General features: G+C 38.0%; 1 protein-coding gene across 3 annotated transcripts in view; it reads right to left on the bottom strand.

Moving 5' to 3' along the window:
- The window catches only part of aig1 (androgen-induced 1 (H. sapiens)), a 77,873-nt gene extending 65,772 nt beyond the window's left edge, over nucleotides 1-12,101 (bottom strand). For all 3 annotated transcript variants that reach the window (XR_010803881.1, XM_066676880.1, XM_066676881.1), the window contains exons 1-2: nucleotides 11,931-12,101; nucleotides 456-611 (exon numbers count right to left, since the gene is read on the bottom strand). Coding sequence is in view for 2 of the 3 variants with exons in the window: in XM_066676880.1 (XP_066532977.1) it covers nucleotides 456-611; nucleotides 11,931-12,071 (297 nt within the window). In the remaining variant the exon portion in view is untranslated. The remainder of the gene's footprint in view (nucleotides 1-455; nucleotides 612-11,930) is intronic.
- Between the last annotated feature and the right edge of the window lie 14,046 nt (nucleotides 12,102-26,147).

Below are 26,147 nucleotides of genomic sequence, written 5' to 3'. Positions count from 1 at the left end.
CATCCACCACTGTATCAAAACTTGCACTGCCTCAATCTTATCCATGATATATCCATCCATTATCTGTAACCGCTTATCCAACTTAGGGTCGCAGGGGGTCCAGAGCCTACCTGGAATCATCGGGCGCAAGGCGGGAATACACCCTGGAGGGGACGCCAGTCCTTCACAGGGCAACACAGACACACACACATTCACTCACACCTACGGACACTTTCGAGTCGCCAATCCACCTGCAACGTGTGTTTTTGGACTGTGGGAGGAAACCGGAGCACCCGGAGGAAACCCACGCGGACACGGGGAGAACACACCAACTCCAAAAATATGATTGAGGGTAGTGGACAACATTGTTTGTTTCTTGACCATTGCTTTAAATATTGACTATGGTACAGAACAATGAATTCCATATGGCTGTATCGCTAGAATGAGCTGTTAATGAATGTGTATAAGGTACTTACGACTCCAACAGGAAAGGCCAGCACAGCCAACATCCAGTCTCGCAAACCAATCAGCTTCTTCAGCTGTCTCTCCTGCTCCACACTGGCACTGCCCTTCGTCAAGAGGCTGGAGAGGTCCGTCAGTACACACACTCCAAAGAACACTGCCTGGATAACCTAGACAGAGAGGTTACAGAATACCAGTTGGGCACTGCAATACAGACAGAGAAGCAAAGCACTTCTCACAGGTTCAGGGTTTTTCTGTTCTGTTTAGCAGCATTTGTTCATTTGAATTAACTCACTACCCTAATGCTATTCAACCTATACGTTGAAAGTTTGTGTTTGAGAGTGTTTGTACTCATTATATTTTAGCCCCTAAGAATCTTGGCTTATTTTGTCCATTTTCATATACTTATTTTTCCTTTATATACCACATTAAACAATGTTGACAATGCTTTCAATGTTGAGTTTCATTTTGGTTTTTTCACCCATCTCTCTCCTTTGCATGGTCTCTCGCTCTCTCTTCCAGCAAGTTCGCACCTGCCACACCCTCTTACTGTATCCAGCTTGCAGTAAAGACTCTGAAGATTCCAAACTTTCTTTCTGTTTCTTTACCAGACAAAAAAAGACAAATATATTTAAATAAATGCAGCTTCTGTTCAATCCAATTTTGGGCCACATTTCCACATTTTACTCATGTGGGAGGATGATTTTCAATCACATTTCAACTATGATATCTCCATTTTTACTTTGTCTGTCCTCATAAAACCAATAAAAATTGATTGTGGTGCTCAGTATGACTTTGTCTTGACCTGCCTTGTCATGAGGTTTGATCACGTCAGCTTGCTCTTCAGTCTGGAGTGTTAGAGGAAATTACAACAATATTTTGTCCCATTTAAAGCAGCAAGCTGATTCCCCTTACTGTTTACATTTCCTGACCTCTGTCATAATGAAATATCTGTTACATGCTTTAGTCAAAATAGCACAGGAATCAACAACACAGCGGTGTTCCCCCACTGTCTATGCAGCCCTGTTCATAACAGCCCGATTCAGCCGCTTTTCCTTTAAATGAGAAAGAGCCACAGCTCAGTTCAGCGTGAGGATCCAGGAGTGAGGAGCAAGGAGCATGAGCTCTGGTTTTTGGTTTCTTTTGCACTTGCTTCTCTTTCCTCTTCATTCTCATTTTGCCATATTTAATCTGTAATCATATTTTGTCCACATTCGTTTGTGTGTGTTTTGCTGTCATCATTGGGTTTTTGTGAAAAAATAGAATGAAAGTGTGCTCTGATTATTATCACTATAAAAACTAACCAAAATAGAGCCACAAATATGTTAAAACAGTAAATGCAGAAGGAGAACATTCAATCAAAAAAGCTGTATATGTTTCAAATTATGATTTATTTATTTATGATATCTTTTCAGTCAAATCCACTATGATAAAGCACTTTAATCTCCAGCTGTAATAAATTGAGAAAAACAATTAAATGAAAGTTTCTGCCTCCGCCTTCAAGGCACATACTGTAACATTTAGTTACAGTAACAGCAGTCAAAGAGGTAATATGCCGTAAACTGTCCTATTTCAGTTTAGCCTTTGAAGGACAGACCTCCGTAGACCGCCTCCTTCGTAGGATGCAGGGTGGTTTATTGCACAGCTTGTGCAGTAAAAATTATACTTTAAATAATATATTTTATTTAAAAACCTTTTTCGTGCTGGTGTTTTGTTTTGTTTTGTTGTGTCCAGGGCATATATAAATGTTAATAGGTCATGGAAAATTCTAAAAGACACACTATTATCCTATTCCAAAGGATACTGTTTGGAACAGTGATTGATGATGTAATTTTCTAGAAATTCAAATCCCTGGAAAGCAGCAGAGTGACATACATAATTTACACAACTTTTCCTTCAAGTAAATATAAATTCATAAATAAATTTATAAACCTCTACAGCAAACAGCACAAACATATTAGGAAATTTGGAAATTATTACTTATTTAATATAAGCACTATTGCATAATGCCCTGTGAAGGACAGGCACCCCCTCCAGGGTGTGCTCCAGCCTTGCGTCCAATGATTCCAGGTAGGCTCTGGACCCACCGTGACACTGAACTAGAAAAGTGGTTACAGATAATGAAATGAAATGAAATTAAACTATTGCCAGCAGTTGTATCAGCACATTGAGATCTTCACAGCAATACTTTACAAGGGCAGTGCATTATTCAAGATCTTTTTCTCATTCGAAGTAACTCTGTACACAAAAAAAGTGTGCCATTTATTCCCATTAATTCACTGTTTAATTTTTTATTCCTCATTATCTTCCCAGTTGGCAAATTGCTTTTGGAGGGCTGAGGTGAGGAGTGTCCTGTCACAGGACACTGTTACTACACACCCACAAGTGCACACTCTCTCTCTCTCTCTCTCACACACACACACACACACACACACACACACACACACAGGGTATCATCATTTACACAGAGAATAAAAATACTTCAATTCTTCACACCTTTTTCTCTTTTGACTTTTGCTTTTGGCCAGGCTAAAAATGAAAACCTCTTCAGTTTTTCCTCTTTTGCATCCACTCATTGGTTTGAACTGCAGACTCTATATAATATGCATAGAACAATTTACCAGCTTAAGAGTGCCTATATTGTGTTTTGCAACAACCACAATTATTTTGTGGACTGAGACACGAATCTCTGTGAAATGTGTTGAATTTGCCTAATTAAATAGCAAAGAGTAAGCCACTAAAGCTTTTGTGGTAGCACAAAAAAGATTCTCCATGAGGTAATTTCAGAGGTGTGAAGAGAAGCCTAAATCTAAAGCCAATGTTGTTGCCTATTGCCTGGTGCTCCTGGCTAAAATTTGAACACCATTGCCACTTTCCTCTGAATTCTTTGTTTCCCCTTTGACAAACTTCAAAATCAATTCCCACACATTCCAAAATACCAGCTGCCATCACTAACTATAATGTGGCAACAGACAACTTCTTATAAAAAATTCAATTTCCTCAACTTCTGTGAAGTAATATGCTCCTATTTGTCCCAGTAATTTGTAAATATAGTGTATGCTCAGTATGTTTGGTCGGTACATCATGTGAATATCTTTGCTTCCAGTGTTTAGTGATTATTTAGGGCTGGTCACATCAAATATCAAAACATTTAATGACTAGCTAGAGGATGTTAACCTACTGAAGGCTTTGGTAACATCAGTAATGCTAAAGCCAATATTGCAATATCTACTGTCACCATATCTTCCCTAGTGGTAATTATAGGCCAACTTTTATGTTTGGAGGAAGAGCTTTTTACAGCTCTGAGCAATATACTTTGTTCTGAACCATGCAGATGTCTGAGTAGGCGCTATGCTGCATAGCAAAAAGGGAGTAAAGCACCATGTCACCCTTTTCCTCCCTCCAACAGTTTGGCTGATTATGTCTTCTGAGGCCTGACAGAACACAATACATCTGGGACTAGTAGACGCACCTTTACACAAGTAAGCGCCTAGGCTGGGTGGAATGTGTTGAAATAGTGTGAATATATTATTCTATATGTAAAAACTGACATGGAGTCATAATACACAGCTGATATCTTATAGTGTGTAACATCTCTGCTCTCTATGTGGCAGATTAGGGTTTGATTTCCAACATAGGGCAACAATGATAGCCCTTTTCCAGTCTCTTCATCAGTCATTGAACCCATTGATCTTCTTGGTGTTGAGGAACAGGTTGTTGGAAGAACACCAAGCTGTCAGGTGCTGTATGTCCTCCCAGTAGGACAATTTATCATTGTTGCTGATATGGCCAACCACTGTGGTGTGATCTGCAAACTCAATCATGTTGGGGCTATGCAGACGCACACAGTGTGTGGGAGAACAGAAAGAAGAGCAGAGGACTCAGCACATAGCTGTGTGGCACACCAGTGTTTAGAGTGAGGCTGGAGGACATGTGACTGCTTGTTATTAGCCTTTTCAAGCACGTTTTTGCCAAACTTTGAAAGTATTGTCAAACTGTTTAACTATACAGTTTGTTCTACATTTTGAAATATCACCATCTATTGTATATAACAATGTGAATAGACTCTGCTGAATGTGCATGACCTTCAAACCTTCAGAGGAAATTGCAGAAACTCTCATGCTCATCACAGATGGGTCAAAACACAGAGGAAATGTGCTGTGGCTAGATGTGTCCCTCTTTCAGCTTGTCTTCAAGAAAAATGGACAATGAGTTATCTGTGCCTATGAAAGGAACCACCTAGACCCTTATCAATGCAAAGTGCAATCTGTGATGGCATTCATTGAGACTTGAGACTCGACTTGAATTCGTGATGAGAGACTTGAGACTTGACTTGGACTTGAGCTCAAAGATTTGAGACTTGACTTGGACTTGCAAAAAATGACTTGTGAACATTGGTGACTTTCATAGATGTTAAGGTACCACTAATGTGTTGCCGTATATTGTGGTTTTGGAGAGACATATGCTGCCATCAAAGTTATGACTTTTGTAGGAAAGCCCACGGTTGTTTCTGCAAAACCATGCCTGGCCTCATTCAGATGTCTTGAGTCTTGCCTCAAACCTGGAGCTGTCAGAGAGTGTATTCTGCTGTAGGGCTATTTCTCAGGTAGGATCCTGGCCTCAAAACCGTGTGAATATTAATATTATTATTTTGTAACATTACAGAGTTTTAGACTAGGTTATGTTTAGGGAGTTAATGTAAAGCCTGCAAAAGGTTACTTACTTACACACAGATAACGCTACAGGTTACAGTAACAAGGACGTGCATATTCTGTTCAATTAGCACAAACATATACATAAAAACACCACAACCCTGAACTGTATTAGAGATTACAGACAACGAATATACTGCATAAATGAATATACGTTGAAAGCTAATGAAAGATTATTTACTGCACTATTTCAAATGATAAATGGTAAAATAGATTTAAAAATATAGACAGACTATACATCCCAGACTGCTGTGCTGTACAATCAAAATATTAATGCTGGTTCTAAAAACATTGTCTTAAAATGCATAAAGTAACTATATTAAAGAAACAGTACGTTGTAGTTTTCTACCTTACAATTACAGCTTGAAAAATTTGTGTGTTGATCCACTAATCTGTAATAGGCAGAACAGAGCCTCTGTTGTTGCTTTTCTGGACAGATGTAACTGCACTATGTAACTTATGGAGGAGGGTAGGAAACCACCCACTTCCTTCCTCTTACAACCATAGGGGGAGCCCATGAGCAAAAATACCAAATCTTACCTACTGTTAAACCACAATTTGGTTTTAATCAAAGCTTCCTGCTTTAACCATTCTGAGGCTAGACTCATATCTACACATTTCACATTTAGGTCTTCATTGCAAGATTATTCAATTTGACACAATGCAAAACTTTACATAAACACTATTCCGTAAAGGAATTAAAGAACCTTATCTATTCTTCAGGTTATAATGAATTACTGAGAGGTATTGCACAGCTAATTAAACTATGGCAGCCTTAATCTCTTTGTCGAAAGCATCAGGACACACGCGAGCAGTCACTTTATGTGTCACACCAATGGCTCAATTCAATGCTTCACTCCTCAAGTGTCCCATTGTGAGTGTGGAAACCCAAATCTGAACTCCATTGTCAATAATGTATGAGGCCGGAACGAAACATAAACAGCGGAAATCACCGTGAATTGAGTGAGTCAACCCCTAAGTAAGTAATGGTTTTGAGGAATATGACAGTAGTGTTGAGAAACTGTATGTCCCTGGATACTGCAGACGGATGCACCTTGTTCCCAATGGGAAAAGCATTTGTTTGTCCGAGAAACAGCTCTATCTTCTGCCAAGTGAAGACAATCTGTGCTAACAGGCCTTTATTGTCTGTTCTAATAATAGCAGTTTATGCAAAAGCTACCACACAGTGGGCAAGCTCCAAAAGGAAACAAAGCGCAAAGTGATGCTTGTCAGAGCTCCCTTGCTGGTGTCACAATCAATAATCAAATCATTATGTAAATGAGAAAGTTTAATAAATCATATTTACAGAGTTTCTGCTTTATTCCTTGGGGTTGACCCAATTGTTTCAGAGAGATTTCAAATACAATATGGGCACCTTTAGAGAATGATGGCAAACAATTTTAATGCTGTGTTTTTCCTGTAATGATGGATGGGACACTGACAAACCAGATGTCAGATATGTTATAACTGAAAAGTGACTGAAAAATGGAAGCTGAAAAGTAGCACACATCTAGGTGAAATTGTGCAGGATAAATAAATAAATAGATACAATAAAATACTGTGTGCTAAAATAAAATAATGGCTACCATCACATCTAATGCTGTCATTGTGGCAATGTACACTCATCAACCATAACAGTATGATCACCTTCTTGTTTATACACTCAATGCCCATTCTCTCAGCTTCACTGACTATACAGGAGCACTTTGTAGTTCTACAATCACAAACTGGGGCCCAGCTGTTACTCTGCATACTTTGTGTGCCCCCTTTCATCCTGCTCTTCAATAATAGTAACACCGACATGGTAGTGGTGTATTAGTGTGTGTTGCACTGGTACAACTGGATCAGACACAGCAGGGCTGCTGGAGATTTTAAAGCCCTCAGTGTCACTGCTGAACTGAGAATAGTACCAAAAAGATCAACCCAACAGCATCCTGTGTCCACTGATGTAGGACTAGAGGACGACCAACCCAAACTCTGTAGTAACAGATGAGCTACTCTCTCTGATTTTATATCTACAAGGTAGACCACCAAGGTAGGAATGAACAGTGAGTAGACACAGTGTTTAAAATCTCCAGAAGTACTGCTGTCTGATCAACTCCTACCAACACAACACACATTAACATATCACCTACATAATAATTTCACTGCAGTGCTGAGAATGATCCACCTTTCAAATAATACCTGCTAATTGGTAGTCCTATGGGGTGGGGTTCCTGACCATTGAAAAACCATTGAGTGAAGGGGGGGGGGGTAATAATAGAACTACAAAGTACTTCTGTATGTTCAGTGGAGCTGACAGAATAGACAGTGAATGTAGAGACAAGGAGGTGGTCGTAAAGTTGCTGCAGATCGGTGTATAGGCCTATTTTGCTGCAGGCCATATTCATGTAGTTTTGAAATGTACAAAAAATAATTCTTTGTAATATAAGCAATATGTTTCTTGTAAATGCTCTTAGGAATCTGTTCCTGACTTTGTCACCCTTGGCACTATGCAAATAAGACAAAGACATAATGCATTTACTCTTTTAAAAAGAGAAACTAGGCAAGCTTAGTCTGACCACCATTAGCCATATGTCCATTGTCACAGAGGTTTTTTCTGGCATTTCAAAAACAGGGAAGCCCAAAATACTTAGCAAACCTTGTCATTGGAATGTCTGGAGAAGTTTTAGTGCTTCATATCAATGTCTTTTTTTACAATAATAACAAATTATAAAAATATTTTATCTTGTCAGTTGCTGACAGTGTGTGTATGGTCATGGAAAGTCTCCAAGCACCTTAACATTTTATCAACCAAGTAATCTACACTTGATAAAGGAACAGGGCATCGCTGGACTTAGATATTTATTACTGACTTACAATTCTATAAGGGTCCGACTCATAAAACGGTGCTCTACCAAATTCACAGCATCATTTATTTTGTGTAACACCTCGCTCTGGTTTTCTGGCTTTAATAATCCAAAAAGTCAGTAACCGTAAGATATGTCCATATATTTGTGTCGTTATAGGCACACAAAGATGACTTTCTGTTCCTTAAATATATAATAGAAAATAAAAGGCTGGGTCACAGAAACATTCTCCAAACATAAAGATGAGACTGTGATAAATATTACCTCAACAACATTCACACATTTCTGTTCGAGGACCTACAGCGCTGAAGTGACACGAGTGTTTGCCAATTCAGCTCTCAACTCTCTGACACCTTGAACATGCATTTTTAGGCCCCAAAAAGAGTACTTGTCCCGAGAAAAGAGGACCTCTGGTCACTGCCGAATGGTTCCAAATTTAGTTCACGAACTGGGATGTGAAATACGGCTGAACTAACAACAGACGGTGTAGTGGCGCCACCTTAAGTTCTCTCTGTGAAATATGGCTGAATGAACAGTTCCTACTCGAGCATGCGCATTTCAACATTAGGTGTCAGTAAGTCAGTCAGTAAGCGCATATGCCTCTTCTAGGTCAGGCTCGCAGCCAATTTATCCTAATTTTTAAGTTGAATTTACATGATTTAAAGGTGTCAACTGATCAAAAATGAATGACAATAATTATATTAACCAATTTCCAGAAACAAGTCAACAAACAAGTCAAGAAATGATGCTGATGTGCTAACATTTATTTGTGTGCAATACAAATATTTATTAATTAATGTTTTTAAAGTCTGTATTAAGTGTGAGTTTATTACATTTTGGCCTGGATTCTGTTAGGGGCAAGGCTTATTGTCTGGACAATTGTAGCTTGTTAAGTGTTGTTAGCTGTATTTCCTACTTTCATAATACATTGCAGTGTTGTTCATTTCTATGGAGTTTATACCATTTATATACAACTAAACCTCTCTGCCCTGCATTCACTAAGGAGTGAATATTTGGACATATAGTGTGTGTGTTCTATACAAGCATGCAAGCAAATAACTAGAAAGCCTGAGGATTACACACAAAGCTGTGAAACAAACGGTGCCAGTAAGAACAAACGAAAACAAGTTTATTGCTGGTGCGCATCCAGTTCTATTTCTATTAAAAATCATTGTAAAAGAGAAGAAAACGAGCCGTTTATGTGGAAAACATGAGTCATTTGCTCATAGACGGACAAAACATCAGTCTCGCCAGTCGAGATGATGTGTAGTCTATGCACACATGCATCTGGGCATTGGAACCTAACATGACCTACACACAGTGGTGTCCAAAAGTTTAAGCACCCCTGGTTAAACTCTTTGAAAGTTTATGTTGTTTTCAAAAGTGAAAACTGATACACATCTGTAGAAAACACAAGTAATCAACAATAACAATACTGGGAAACAAACTGGGAAAATATTAATATGCTGTATTATTATTAAATAATACCACATTAATATTTAATAACATATTATTTATTGTATATATAAAATATTGTATAAATAAAATGCTACATTGCTACATCTAATGATAAAATTGCTACAGTTATGTGTCCTTAACTACAGGATCTACAGAGTGAAGCTAAATTTAGGTCAGTTTTGCTGGCGTATATGAGGTGGAGTTTGTAAATACCTGTACTCTGTAGAAAGCAATTTTATGGGGTTGATATGGCACACTGACACATTGAGTTTAAACTGGCAACAGTAAGAATGAATATTATCTGCTCTGTTTGGTTTTCTCAAGACCCTCTTGCTCTCTCCAGTGTGCTGAACATACAGGGTGAACAATCAGTTTGATTGTCTCAGTTGAGTGAAGCTATTGCTGTCTTCTAACACAACTGTCTGAAGGAAAAGAAAAACTCTTCATAGATGTTCAACTTTTTGCATATGACTACATATATACAGTGGAGCATATATGACGGTATATCCTTCACTGTAAATGTGAGAAAGATGCACATTAAAGAATGATTAATTAAAAATGCTCTGTAAAAAATTTACACAGTGACCACAAAACAGAAAAATGTCTCTGATAATGTGCATATGTAAGACATCAGTGATGCTCTGTGATGGACTTGTGCCCTGTCCAAGGCATGTTTTTCCCTTGCGCTCCATATTTCCGGGTAGATTCCTGACCAGAAACCCTAATCAGGCATTTACAGAATATGAATGAATGAGTGAACAGATGAATGTACGAATGGATGGATGGATGAATGGGTGCAGCTATAACTCCAGCATCTACAATGTGAAACAAATGAGTGTGTCACTGAAGATGTTTTTAGAAGAGGTGAAGTAAGTTGGACTACAAAATTTAACCAAAAACATAAAGCATTTTTGAAACCACTCTGGATAAGTGTGTCTGCTTAATGCCTTTAATGTAAAGCGTAAATGTATCTATAGAGTAGAATTAACATTTTAATATGTCTCTGATCATGTAGAGTATATATAAACCATCAGTGAACCAATAGGTTGTTATTCTGGGTGGAGCAACAGCTACACCATCAATCTGGAGTGAAGTAGATGAGTGTGTCATTGATGGTGATTATATAAGAGGTAGAGTCAGTGAATTTGTAGATTGTTGCTAATGTGAGTGTAGCTACAGCTACATTATACTGAGAGTAGTTTAGATTATATGTCTTCAGTGGTTCTTAGAAATGGAATTTGTAAATCTGAACATTGCTATTGTTGGAGCTATAGCTACATTATTAATAGAGAAAATTTGTGAGTTTTTTGTTGTTGTGGGTGGAGCTACAGCTACAATATGTATAGAGAAAGACATAAATCTGTTATAGATGCAGTATTTATAAGTCAGAGTTAGTTAATCAGTAGGTTGCTACTGTTATGTGTGGGGCTTTAGCTACAGGATCTCTAGAGTGAAGATAAATTTGGGTCAGTTTTGCTGGTGTATATATGAGGGGTTGGTAAATCATTACGTTATTTATGGTTTTGAGTGGAGATATTGCTACAATATGTATAGAGAGAATTATATTAGTCTGTATTCGATGGTGTATAAAAGATGAAGTCAGTGAAACAGTAGGTTTCTGGTGTTGTGTGTACAGCTGTAGCTACAATATCTAAACGGTAAACCTAAGGTATGGTCAATGATGTTGTGATGTATTGTTATAATATAACAGTATGGTACAGCATATTAACAATACTTTACTGGTAGCCAGGAAGTTACTGTAAATAGTACAGGATATTTTTACTGTCTATAGCAGACAAGTAAAGACATTAACATTGCACCGGATCAAATTAAGGAGGATGTGTCCACGCTGTTTCAGATAATAATTGTTTTGAAAAAAATTATTTACCAGATGTTGTTGATCATATATATGTCATCATTTCAAAACAATATTAAAGCCAAAATACATAATTGTTGTCTTGTGGATATAATCAATGCTTAATGTAAAAAATACTTAATAGCAAATAGAAATAAGCACATAATCTGCCCTCTAATTAGTTTCTTAATGACTTTATGAATGTCATAACTGTTATTAATAGTCATTCATTTTTCTTCTTAATTATCATTAGGCTATCAAATTAATCATATTATCATGCTACTATAGGGGCTTAATTACAATATTCATGATAACACGTAGAACCGAGATTTTAAGTGCCACGATAATAATAAAAAAAAGCCAATACTTTGTGTTTGCATAGCATGTGAAATTTCTTATATTTCTAATATGTATTATCGATAGGCTGGTCCTCCATAAATCCTGCCTTCTTTGACGCGCATTTAATAATATGGAAGGCTATGAATATTGGAAGCTCTTCGGTTAGGGGTTGTTTTTAATGAGGGTGCAGTGTGGCCTGTGTGTGTGCGTGTGTATCATTCAGGGAGCAAGCAGATTCTCATGTAAACAGAACCCGAGCCACTGGTATTTACTCACCAAGTCTATGAAGGTTAGAAACTTCCAGCTGCCGCCGTATGTTTGGTGCGCGGGCATGTCTATGGCTTTGTAACTGCAGATGATGGAGAAGTAGGACAGGAGTATCGCTACTCTGAGAATTTGGGAAGGGATGAGCGCCATCTTCCCCACCGCCGCGTTGCACTCGAGCGAACGAGTCGGTTCTTTGAATCGGCTCTTTTATGTAAACAATGATGGCCGATACGCGATCAGGTATTACTACAGGACACATTTGATTTAAGGCATAAACGAATCTGCCATAACATGACCACCTCCTTGATTCTACACACACTGTCCACTCTGCTTCACTGTGCAGGAGCAGGTTCTACATGCGTTACTCTGTATGCCTGGTTCACTCAATGCTGTAGTTGCACTGGTTCGAGTGGATCAGACACAGCAGTGTTGACCCTGCCTTCTCTGTAAAGAGACGTAGCTCATCTATTGCAGCATAATATGTGTTGGTCTTCTTCTTCATCAATGTTATGGTTAATCGTTGTATATTTTCTGGCTAGTTGTGCTGCTTTGTGGAATACGGCCTTATATTCCAGCCATATATAGTCTCTGCCAGATAAACGAAAAGTTAAATTTTGTCCAATAGACAGTTCTGAGTAGCTCCGGAGCTTTTATTGGACAGGCTTGCCTTGAAGCCTGGTTACCTGGAATTACCTGGCTAAATTGAAAAAAAAAATCCTGCTTTGTGCATTACCTCACAGATGTCTTTGAGAGGAAGGCTGAGAAAAATTTGACCATCGTCTAGTCTTCCCATGTACATAACTAAGGCTGTGCTGTACATGTAATAAAAGTAAACAAGTGCCACCCAAAATAAGGAGCTGCTCTCAAATATCTCACACTGGAATATCTGGTTATGACATTATTTTTTCATTAATATGCAATTTGCTATCTCAATATTTTGAGATACTAAGTCAATATATTGAGATTGTATATAGATTATATCTCAGTATATTGACTTATATAAAATAATACAAAATAATGACATATTGACTTAGTATCTCAAAATAATAAGATACTACCTTAATATATTGATTTAGTATCTCAAAATAATGAGATAGTATCTCAAAATATTGAGATATTAATATCTTGCATATTAATGAAAAATAAAAAATGGTACCTTTTTTTAATTATTTGGCGGAAACGGGCTTCCATACAAACGCATATGTTAGAAACTAACTTTTAACAACAGCCATGATCCATTATGATTATATTTTGTTAAAGAGAGGTAGATCAAAATTACAATAAAAATCTTTTTATAACTATGTTTTATACATTATTATTATTATTATTATTATTATTTACATGGGGGGATAAATAAAAAACAAAAATAAAGCATTAACGTAAAATAAAGAACCACCGAGGAACCGATTCTTATTAGTGAGCCGAGTTGATTGAAATGACTCACTGAAAGATTCAGATTGTCCATCACAAGCGTCGGTGCTGGAGGTGGTGGCGTAAGAGCAGCGAGAGTGAGTGGGAGGCGTGGGGATATTGCTATAGCAACATCGAAGCTGATGTTGCCTGCGCTACGTAACTGATACGGTGCTATTTGCTATTTGTTGAGATTTACCGCGCAAACAATTTGACGGAAAAACACATAATATCTGAAACACAAAGGAAAGATTTATTTCACAAATTAAAGATCTTGTTTTATACAATGTGAAATAAGACACATATCAAAAATACTACAGCACTAATAGCATTACCAGTGTCTGCATAAGAGAAAAGAGCAGTGTTTAACTGCAAGAAGTTGAAAACACAGATGAGAAAAGCAGGAGGTCGCCATTTCCATTTATATTAATTGCCTCTCATAAAGATATAATTACAAATTAACAATATACAACAACAATGTCAATACTGGGGATGTATATACTATTACAGATGGATTAAAGTGGCGCTGCTCATGTATACACAACTGTAGTAAGTCAGGTAAGTGTGAAAGTGTCTTTTTATAATAACTACATAACGGCATGTAATGTGTTAATATGTGGGGTTACATAGACTGTACTGCTCATTTCCACCTGAATATGTGACTACATTCCCATTAGTCACATTGTTGTATTTAATGTTAATATGTAACAATACTCACCTTATTTTGTCTTCTCTATTAGTCTGTTATATGTATTAAAATGTTTAACCATTTAACCACAACGTTTAAATAATTAACCAGAGATATGATATTTTTTTAGACACTGATGATAATGTGATGTGCACCTTAACATACTAAATTATTAATTTTACATTCTCAGTTCTTAGCTTATTCTCAATTTTCAATGTTTTCTGACACTTTAAGTTTTAGACAAAACAAAAAGGTAACTGTTGCCCTTACTATCTGTGTTCAAACTGATTATTAATTACTATTACAGTGTACAACCTAATTAAGAACCATGTAATAAACAGATTTTAAACCATTTATAAACATTTATATGTGTAATCTTATTTTACTGTGGTACCGAATTATTTACCAATAATTAATTAATGTATTATTATTATTATTATTATAAAAATATTTATTTATATATTATGTTAAATGAATCTAGTTGTAGGAGTTCCCCCCAACAACTTACACTTTGCTACCTTTGTATGTGAAGGGGGATGGATTTGGGTGGAAATAGGCTATGATTATCTTAGGGGAGGGACTACGAAAAAACGTGTAGGGTTAGGGTAGTGGTTATGGTTAGGCTAGTAATCTCCACAAAATAAATGTAAATCTATGTAATGTTCCATGAAACCATGGAGACAAGACAGTCTCTGTCTGTGTGTTTTTTCATTTGCATAATAAGAGCATTTTGCCAGTCGCCTTGACTTTTATTTTTTATTTTTTTAAATATCAAATAATGCATTTACTTGATAATGTTTCTTTTATCGAAGATAAAGGCTAAATAAATTATTCCCGCAGAGTCCCTTCTGGTTACTGAGGTTAAAGCTAAGGTTAGGTTTAGAAAATGTCTATAATAAACACTTGCAATTCCTAAGATCTGTCTGTTGTCACTTCTCCTTTCTAACTGCCCCAAAAGACACCTGGTTCACACTGTTTTACAACATATTTCAGACGTAAGACAGAGAGAGACATTAATGACCCCTAAAATGAAACGGCTTCAGCTTGAATTTTCTGAAACTGCTCAATACAACAAGCTTTTTATGAGTTTCCTGACATGATCACACTACTCACACATTTTAGTCTTACTTTACCAAATAAAGTGACAAATCAAAGAGCATTAGAAGGAGTGACAATGGCAGACAAGCATCAAAGATACACTATGCTTTTACTTTTAGCAGCATTACAGAACTGCACAGTGGCACTCATCTGAGAAACACTCTACAGCCAAAACTTTGTGAACACTCTACAGCCAAAAGTTTGTTTGCATCCAGCATTTCTTCTCAAATCATGGATATTAAAAGGTAGGGTATTTTTATATTTTTATTTTGATTTTGTACTATCAGCCTATACTCTTTTGAAATAGCATTGTGTATTTAGGCATGGACGGAGCTCCATGAAATTCTACACAGATATGAAATTTGTTGCTTTATAGCCAGTGCTTGGCATTTGACATTGATGTGCCCATCTGAACTCCTGTGTCAATCAAGGGTGCAGCCTTAAATGTGAAGATCACAATTTTAAACAAATACAATTTTTATAAAATTCAGAGAATGTTTCCTCAACTTTTGCTAGCTCTCTGGTCAGTTTGCTATCTGGAAAAAAGGTCTGTTTGTATGCAGCCCTGGCTTGTTAAATGGGAAACAAACCACCACTGCCCTATTCACTATATAGTGCACTATTTTGAGGTTCAACCATTTTGTAGTATTGTCAAAAAACACAGTAGGCTATTTTCAGTGCACTTAAATATTCCCACAATGTACAGCAAAAAGTAGCATACAATCCACGTACACTAGTGGAATGCAGATACCCAAATCCACTGCGTTGTCTGGTAAAAATCCACATTTTCAGAAGTAGTGTCTGAAATTATTACCCTCCCTATAATAGTGCACTCTGTAGTGAGTAATAGGGAATAGTGAATAGGGAGCCATTTCACACAGCACAAGTTTCTCAGTCCAAAATGGCTCAGGAAGCATCTGGATGGTGAAAAGACCTCTGAATGTTGAAAAGCATGAAAGGGGTTGAAGCTATTGTTCTATACCTGATCCATATTTGGGTAATATTCACTTATTTTGGCTGTTTCAGATGTATTACTTACCTTAAGGTGGAGTTGACTCCAAATTCGGGAGACCACAAATGTAAATACATACTGTAACAAAACTACAATTACAAATGACAAATTACAAATGAGTTTCTGTGGTAATTCAAACTCTGAATAAAAACTTAGAGACTTCAACTTCAACCTCTAACAGGCTACAGTTGGCTGCTTACTCAACATACCGTTTCCCCTTAAAAGATGCAGTTTTTTTCATTACTTATTTGGCAGTGAGATGTCTGGCAGTGGCAGGCTAAACTATTCCCTCTGTTATAATCAGTGCTCTGCCATGGTAAGACTGCTGCCAAAGAGGTTTACAATCTGGAAAATCCCTTACCACTGCACACAGATAGGTCCCAGGCATTGACCTAAAGAGGATGGACAAAGGAGGATTAAAAGGTTCTGACCTACGCTTCACTAAGTCAGCATTGGATGGTAAATACAACTCCATTCCGACTTGAATCACAGACTCACTCCAGGCAAAATGTTGTCATGGAGTTCCAACTGATAATGTGGAGTGGTGTTTGTGATTTAGAACAAAACAAACAAACTTCAGTACCTGATCCCCCAAGTGCAGCTGTGGCCAATAAAATCCCCACTGAAATGTTCCTAAATCTAGCACTTCCAGGACATTAACTTTCTTACTTGCAGATCAAATTTACACAAACTGGTGTCCAGAAATGTTTGGCTGGAGTAGTATGGCTTGTGATATTTTAGTAAAAGTCTTAAACTTTTACTTACTTACTTACAAGTCTTAAACTTGGGGTTTATTCAACTTGACCCATGTATCATATGAAGCACTGGAAAATGCTAAGGAGATACAAAGCGTGCTAACTGCTGTGAAGGCTCTTTAGCCACTGTGGGGGGTCTGTGAGTGTCTGCCAAAGTGCAGGGGCACTTAGCAGCATGTGGTTAACTGTGGGGAGTGGAGTTAGACTTTCAAGAGCTGAAGAGGGACTACACTATTGTGAGTGCACCTCTTGGTCTACTCACGATATTGTGAAATACACGCCATGGGAAAACAGCACATTGACATTCTCTATTATACCCCTATACATCCCACGATTATGTGCAGGTTTACCATTAATTTAATGACAAATCACCCTCACCACATTGTGTCTTTGAAACAAAATATATGGCTGCAGCTTCCATCTAAAATCTGTGCGGAATGACACAGGACTATATGAGTGTCTCCTGGGCATGTGCAGAAAGCAGTAGGAAAGGCCAGGCTAATCCTTTAACCCCACTGGCACTCTCAGGTGGAGCTTCGTCCAAATCCCTCCCCTCAGGTAGAGATAATGTCTCCTCACAAGCCACAACATGCAAGTCCTGCTCATTGGCACAGCCCTGGCAGGCCTAAAAATAGCCTCCACTAGCCTCTTTAAAGGCGCTCGTTTGTTTGCCGGCCCCTGGAAATGGTGCTGGGGTTTGGGTCTGTTTGTGAAAACATCAAAGTCTGGCCAATCAATCTGATGAAGGAGGAGTGAGAGTGCACATCTGGTCCGTTGTTGTTGCCTATTTACCTTTATCGCAATTAGATACCCCCTTGCAGAAAGCTCCGCACTCTGGATAATGAGGAAATATTTATTCTTTCAAGCCAATTGCCTCCAGATTTTGACCAGGTTAGGTAAAATCTGTGGTGAGGTAAAGCAAAGCAACTAAGTGACCACAGCTAGAGGTGGGGAAAAGCATTGTTTAGCTACCAGCAAAACCAGCATGCTGAATTTTGGATTCTGGTAGGCTGGTCAACCAGCATGATTGTGTTTGGTGACAAGTAGGTTAACCATACATCCAGATTCAGGCTGGACAGCCCAGTTTTTCATTTTCAAGTCTTCTGTGTAACATTGTGCCTGGATAGATATTTAATAGGGTGAATCCCATTTCTTTATTTCGACCTTACCCCTTGTTTTCGAGTGTTGTCTTGCCCCTTTTAACTGAATTATAATTGTAGTGGTTAAAATCTTCCCTAAATCGGACAACATTTCAAGAGCCCGATGGCTGCCAGTCTGCAGTGATATCAAAGAAGTGCTGCTGGACTTTAACATAGTTAAATTTAGGGAATCACGTGTCTTCAAAAGCACCTGACAGTCCTATATTATCACCCTCTCTGTGAGATGAAGCTGAATTTAGCTGCTTGTTCAGCAAGTTGTTAGAAACTTCCAGTTCCACCTTATATGCTGCTGTAGAAACAGGCACTGGAATGTAATGTAAGGTGGAACTGGAAATTTACATCCTAACTGAGACACTAGCATACTACTATTGATGTTTTATATTTGTTATGAAGTAAAGGGACAAAATGCATTGAAACTACATTAAAATTAATTAAAGGAGGAAAAAGACATCTGTGGCTTTATTGGTAACTTGCGTGGCCATCTTTTTAATGATTCACAAGGCTTTCATAGTCCTTTAAAGCGTGATCCTGAAAACTCTCAGTTTCAAGGAGTATAGCCCTCTTTCTCAACAAGAATTGAGACATCCTACCCCTAGGCAACATGGAGGGAGTAGGGTTAAGTGTTACAGCTATAAGGTGAAATATGATTCACCCTTAGTCCTTTGTTTTGGGAAAAACTAGTTAAACCTTTCACTTTGGAATAGTTTTGTTTTTGTCATTGGCTTATGCATGTTATAAGAAATGCCTTATACTTAATAGTCTAATAGTGTCATGTGACATTTTAGCTCACTTAATAGCTACTGCAGAAGCTTTGCCCTTGCCTGTGTATCTTCAGTGATGAGCACAACATGAGGAAATGAGAGAAATTTTCACGAGGTATGCAGAGCTGCAGATCTTTGTGTACCTTGCAGAAGTGTGTGCAGATATGCCCCAAACCCCTGGCCAATCGCAAACTTTCAGAGACAGTGAGGAAAAGACTTGAATATCACAAGTAGGTGTAGAGTTTGATGTGTAAACAATAATGTTATAGATTTCCTGTTCAAACTTGTGAAATCTTACACAGGTTATGTCTCAGGCCTCCCTGATTCTGATGTCTTCCTTTTGGAGGTGAGAGGTCCTTCTTTTTGAAGTAATGAAAGTCACCACCCTATTGACCAGCTAAAAAAGCACCCAATTATAGACCAACTTAGATACGCATTAAATTTATATGTTTTTATTAATTAATTAATTAATTCATTATCTGTAACCACTTATCCAATTCAGGGTTGCAGTGGGTCCGGAGCCCACCCAGAATCACTGGGCGCAAGGTAGGAACACACCCCGGGGGTGGGGGGGGGGCAGTCCCTCACAGGGTGACACACACACATTCACTCAGAAACTCACACCTACAAACACTTTTGAGTCGCCATATATTTTATTGACTTCTGTTGAGGAGACATTTTAGCAAACAGAGCTATGATTTAAAATGTCTTGCTTCACCTTCAAGGTAGCATTAAGGAGATAAATGTGCTACTGAAGAAAGTGTGTGCCCCTGGCAGACCTTAAGTCCATGTGATAAGTGTGATCTTAAATTACACATTGTTGACAGTGACCTTACCAGAGTATTACACATCACAAGCATGGTAGCACTACAGCTCAGGAGAGGAAGGTCACATAAAAAGCAGCCAAATCTGCACAAATAATTCTAGCATTTGAGCTAAAACCAGCCAGATACACCATAACTACTAATGTAATACAACCGGCAGTAACACTAGCCTCAAACCAGCTATGTTTCCACCACATTGTTTCTACACTAACTGTTTATTGTGTCAGTTCCACTAACCAAAGAGGTGCACTTTGTAGGTCTACAGTTACAGACTGTTGCTCCTTTTCACCCTGTTTCTCAATAGTTAAGGCCTGTACCGGACCACCTAAGAGCAGGTATGATATGGGTGATATATCATATTCAGTGTGGCAGTGACAATGATGTGGTGTTAATGTGTGTTGTGCTGGTAAAAGTGGATTAGACAGAGCAGTGCTGCTGGATTTTTTTAAAACACTTTTAACATCACAGTTAAACTGGAATTAGTCCACCAACCAAAAATATCCAGCCAACAGCATCCTGATAAATGACTACAGGGCGACCAAACTGTGTAAAACCAGAGGAGGTTTCATAGTGCAGTTTCTGCAGTGCTGAGCCCAGAATAGTAATTGCAGAGGCTCTGTCCTCCCTACTACAGATCAGTGGAGCATCACAATGATGTTGCAGTTGTAATATTAAAGTAAAAATATTACCTAGTGTTCCTTTAAAGGGGACAACGTTCGCTCTGGGGTTTTTTTTTACATTCAGGATCTCCACATCTTTTAAGGTGTAACAGTAAGGTTGAGAATGTCAATGTCATCATGTTTTTAATTCACAGCTTGAATTACCACAGAAACTCATTTGCAACTTGAGTTTTTAGTTTTGTAGCACTTTCTGTTATGCAGTTAGCTTTTTCCTGAATCTGGAGCTATTTGCACCTTAAGAAATACCAAACAGTAAAAATAAGTCAGTATTATAAACAAGTCACCTATGGAGCAGGAATAGAGTAGTATCCTCAACTTGATTCGTGCTTTAGTGTATTTGGAGTTCTTTCCATTGTCTAAAACAGTGACAGATGTCTTTTCTCTTCCATGAGCGGAGAGAGAAAAAGTCTAGTATACTGGACAGAGAAAATTTACAGACACTGTGGCTTCATAAAAACATTAGATCAGTTTCCAGCGCACAAACTGACGAGAGAACTAGCAAATGGTGAGGAAATTTATAAAAAGTGATTTTTGATTACAATTGTGAAAGTTGCCTTTAAGTTGAGAATGCCTGTGTCATTAAATCCCAGCATACAATTACATATTATATGTTGTACTGTTATTGTATGCTACTGTGTGTCATAACTCTATGGTAATTCTACCTGACAGCATATAAGCATTAACTAGTATACTTACACTCCAGCACATCATTTTTCACGTGAAAAAAAATCATCCAAATATAAATAAGTATTTAAATGACAAATGTTCTGCTTGCAGAGCTGAGGAGATTTTATTTAAATGCATTTTCATAAGTATGCACTGCTGCTTGGTTGTTCAAAAAGTCACCTTCCAGTTGTCCTAGTAACCACATCTACATTAGTCATATGGAGGTTGCTAGTGCATTTCCTGTTCTTATTCACATTGGGGTGTGCTTATGTGTAATGTCAGTGGTGAAACTGTAATTATGCATTAAGACTTGACGACTATGCGTAGAGTGTGGTTTATTTAAGGGTTAAAGATCTTTCCCTGAAATCAAACAATGTTGGCATCTGCTGGTCCTACTTTGTGAGATCTTTCAAATGGTTGCCTGTTGATTAACATTGTATACACACATACAGGCATTTGCAGCTGGATGGGACAAGTATGTGAGCTTTTTTATTTAATGCTGTAGATGTTTACCCATTATATTTCCAGATTTTGACTGGAAAAATATACACTTGTAAAATACACACATTCTAAGGGTGAATGGTAGTGCATGTTCCTCTGAGAAACCTGCCATCATTTCATGATCAGCTCAAAATACTTTGAGTAGAAATCTAATAGCATACATCTGTTTTCTTAGCAAACTAACCAATGCTAGATAGCATTGTGCTGAAAGGACATCTTACCCATACACTGGTGATCACTGTCTCCCTGTGGCAGGCCCAATGCGTAGACAGCTGCTCTACTCTCAGGAGAAAGGTGTCAAAAAGCAGGACAACCTGAAGAGAGGTGTGCTTTCACTGACAGGAAATCATTCATCAGTAAAAAGAAAGTGCATATATCTGTTGTTCCAACAACCATGAGAAAGCCATGAGCCCATATAGGTGAGGGTTAAGAAAGAACCCCATACAAGCATACCCACAGGATACTTAACAAGTGATCTGGGTAATGCAAGAGATGGGTGTTAAAAGATCATTCCCATAAAACAAACTTGAGCATAAGTTCAAAATTCATAAACCACTTCAGTACCAAGTAAATTATAAGAAAATTGTGGAAAGGTGATCATCATTTTAGTCCAATACACTTTTTTATTAAATTCAGAGAATGTTTCCTCACCATTTGCTAGCTCTCCTGTCTGTTAGCTTGCTGGGGAAAAAGCCAGTGTTTGTATGCAACACTGGCTTAGTAAATGGGAAAAAATGATGTGTCTTGTCTGAAGTGGCCCATAGGTCTGTAAATTGACATATACATTTGGGAGACCTCTAACAGCATGAAAGTAAACACAGACCGAAAGTGCTATAAAAAAGTGCAGTGGTAGTTCAACTCCAGCCACATTCAAAGTTGTTTTTCTTCTCAAACTTACTGTTCCACCTTAAAAAAATGCAGAACTCCTGAATGAACAAACCGGAGTGAAATCTCTGTGATTATTGATCTAGTTCTCCCAAATCAGCAATGTTGCCTTTAATACATCTAGCTTTCATCAACATAGGAACTGATGTATGTACAGCTCTATTCATTTCTTCTGGATAATTTTGGAAAGACATAAAATGCAACCCAAATATTGAATTAGTAAATAAATAGGAATAGCTTATATCCCCCCAAACATATTCCATAATAAATCATTTACACTAGAGTATCTACCCAGTATTCAAGCACTTCATCCTGTTCAGGATCATGGTGAATTCAGACACTACCAGTAAGCACTGGACCAAAGGCAAGATCACACCCTAGACAGGGTGTCAAAAAAAAAAATACATGTATATGTATTCCAATTCATTATACTCCTTTAGCTCCTTTCCCTTGGATCTTTTAGTTTCATGGTTTCTGCCTGTTTTATGCTTTAAAGTGGCACTCTGACACTACAAATAGTATTACTGTCACACAGCTCCAGGTGCCTGAGGTCCAGAGATCCGCGTCATTGTTGGTGATGAATCTGGTGCGTTGTCCCAGTTCCCCTGTATGTGCTTCATTTGGGTACTCTATATTTTCTAACACAGTCTAAAAACACACATTATTAGGTTGGCTGTGTGAAATTGTCTACAGGGTTGAGTGACTGGGTAAGTGTGTGATTTGATGAGAATTGGTGTCATGTTCAGGGTGTGCTGTAGGTTGCTGCAGAGCACATAGTGATTTTGGGTAGGCACTTGACACACTGCAGTCTTGATCGGTCTGTGCAACCTACAAAAATGCAAAAGAAATTAATAAAATAACTTAAATGCTATTGTACCAGGGCTACGGCCTTGACCTTTACAGCCAATATTTTGTTGTTTAATCTCACAGGCAATGATATTGGGCTCTAACCAAGCCATATCAGTTCTTACTGAGAGGGTTATAGAAGGATGTTTTGGCAGATCTCAGAGGTTTAGGAAGATATATGGATGTGTGGTTGGCTATATAAATCTACCAATCCTAGGGTGAAGACTTCTTTATTTTGTTAGTGGGTAGAAAATCTCCAACAAAAAACAAAACAAAATATAACCCCACAACATCAGACATGCAGCAGATCCTACAGCACTCTCCTTATCTAAAATCTGTTTAATACCAAGAATTTCTTCTATGAAGGATCACACATTAATATGGAAATCTAAGTTCAGCTAGTACCGCCGGTAGACTTCAAACGGAAGCAATGGAGCAGAGGGACGAGACATCGTTCACTCCTGGTTTTCCTTTTTTCTTTGCTTGTCAAAGCATTGACCGTTAATGTGTTAAAAATAGAACTCAGGAACAGGAGTATTTGCATGTGAAATTCACCAGCACCACAGTAAATATGAGCTTGTGATCAGGTAGAACTGATCCCAGGAAAACACATATCCACCTTCCACACCTAGCATGCAGTGACTGGAAATAACTATTATCTAAAAAGTGTAATTCTACAGGAGAAGCCAAAAGTACTTCTCTGCTATTAATGTAAGTTAATGCTTTTTTTCTGAGTAATTTTACAGCATTCAAGGGTTTGTTCATTATGAAATTCTAACACAATGCAAAAGTTAACTGGAGGCTTCAAATTATTTAAAGTAAACCATGATAAAAATTGTGAGACAGAAAAGATATACATTTATTAATTCATTAGTTCATTCATCTTCTGTTACCACTTCCTCAGGACAAACGTCCCCAGAAAAAAAATATTTTCATTTGGATAATGTTTTGGTCTCAGAGGCAAAAAGAAAAAGAGAAAAGCAAGTATGTAACACTGGGATCATATGTGCCTGGCTCTGGAAAAATTGAGACTGGAGCAGACTGGATATTTTACAGCTCTCTGTAAGTCTTGCACTTCAAACGACTCTCTGCTCCCACAGGACGCTGCGGCCTGGCAGCGCCTCCCTTTTATCTGCTGCAAATGTGGAAAAGTCTGCCTGGGCATGGTGGCCTCTGTGGGCAAAGGTCATGGAAAACACCATAGGTGTCCTGCTTAGGGCCAACAGGCTACAGCATGTTGTGCGAGTGTAACTTTGGACCTGAAACATCTAGCAATTTTGCAGACTGACTGCTACTAAATCACAAATTTCTTGTTTACTTGAGGCCATCTCTGTTTTGTGTTGTCTAGTTTTTTGAGCCCCAGCAAAAAGTAATTGATAAAACATTGAAAATCTGACCTGGCCAGACGTCTAAATAATGTAGAGACGTTGGAGAAATGACATCAAGAAAATGACGTCATTGAACCAGACAGACAAAACATCGTCCAAATTCCAACATCTATTTTTAGGCTAAATACAGGCCATTACGGATTGACCAGATTTAGCTCCAAAAATGTGTCATTTATGGATGTGTCATTTATGGTTTTTTATATTTTCTTTACATCTTTGTAATGTTTATCTGATTGAAGTGTGTTCAAAGCCTTAAAGTCATTCCTTCTAAGCAGTAAATTCAGCTACTGTGGACAAAGACATTCAACTGTACATGCTATGGAGTTTCTTGATTGCATTGTTGACCGTGTCGAAGAACCATCCAGTATCTTTGGGATGAACTTGATTAAAATTTGTTGTGCAGAAATTATTGTCCAACATTTCTAATGTTATGCTGGTGAATCCTCATAGCAATGTTCCCTATTTCTAAGCCAATGCTGTCCCAGAAGAGCAGAAGCTGTTACAGCTGAAAGATAAACTACCTTTTATATTCCTTATTTTAGAAATCTCAATCCAGTATTTTGGCAAAAGTAAGCGAGCTCAAGCATAAAACTGTGCTGATTTATGTGATTAAGTTGAGAGAGAGAGAGAGAGAGAGGGAGAGAGGAAAATTTTGAGAAGAGTCCACATCTTGGACATTTGTAATGCAACAATCCAAACACTATCTACGAATCCCCTCCATTGTGCAGTGTTACCGTCCATCCACCAGGGGTCACTGATTGTGGTTTTTGCTCATTCATACCAGAGACTGTAAAAGTAAAACCAAGGTGGATGACTGGAAGCCAGTACAGTTTTACTACACAGTTTAAACTCTGTCCATTGGGTTAAGAACATTTTGTTTTTATTATAAACATAAACCATTTGACCTCTTACCAAGTACATGACAGGAAATGGCAGAAGCACACCTACAAACTTGTCCAAACATTTTGTATTTAGTGAATCCAACTTATGTTCAAGACATCTACCCACAGCGTATAAATCTCCATAGAAAAGCTTACAATGAAATGAGATACTCTGGAACATATGCACATGAGCTTCACATTACTAAATGTTGGCTACATGTGGTATAAAATCTCCCAGCATTGGGCTGTGGAACACCGCAGTTAGTGCCTGACCTCTCTAAACCTCAGCCATCAGTGCTTGACCTAATGCATTCATGGCTAAATGCCATTGAATCCTCACACATTGACCACATATTCTAACCCACGTAAAATACCTAGCACTATGCTAATAGATAACAACAGTTGAAGTGATGTAAACTTTTATTGCTCGGTCAGAAGGTTAGTAGTCCCCTCACCAAAGTGTCAGCACTTTAAAGGCTACGTGTACTCTGAGAGGGAGGGTGTATTTTTAATTCTGCCTTTGCCAGTTTAGCCTCACAGTGCTGTAAAGTGGTGTGTTTTACAGCCAGGGCGCTCCTGATGAAAGGAGATTTGTCAGCAAGGATTCACCAGCCTGCCTTATCTTGAAGACAAAACTGACCTTTGTCAGGTGCAACAGGCTCTTATGTAAT

Source organism: Hoplias malabaricus, chromosome 7 (assembly GCF_029633855.1).
Source record: "Hoplias malabaricus isolate fHopMal1 chromosome 7, fHopMal1.hap1, whole genome shotgun sequence".
Taxonomy (NCBI): Eukaryota; Metazoa; Chordata; class Actinopteri; order Characiformes; family Erythrinidae; genus Hoplias; species Hoplias malabaricus.
The sequence above is the reverse complement of the archived record's forward strand: the minus strand, read 5'-3'. Positions and strand labels throughout refer to the sequence as shown.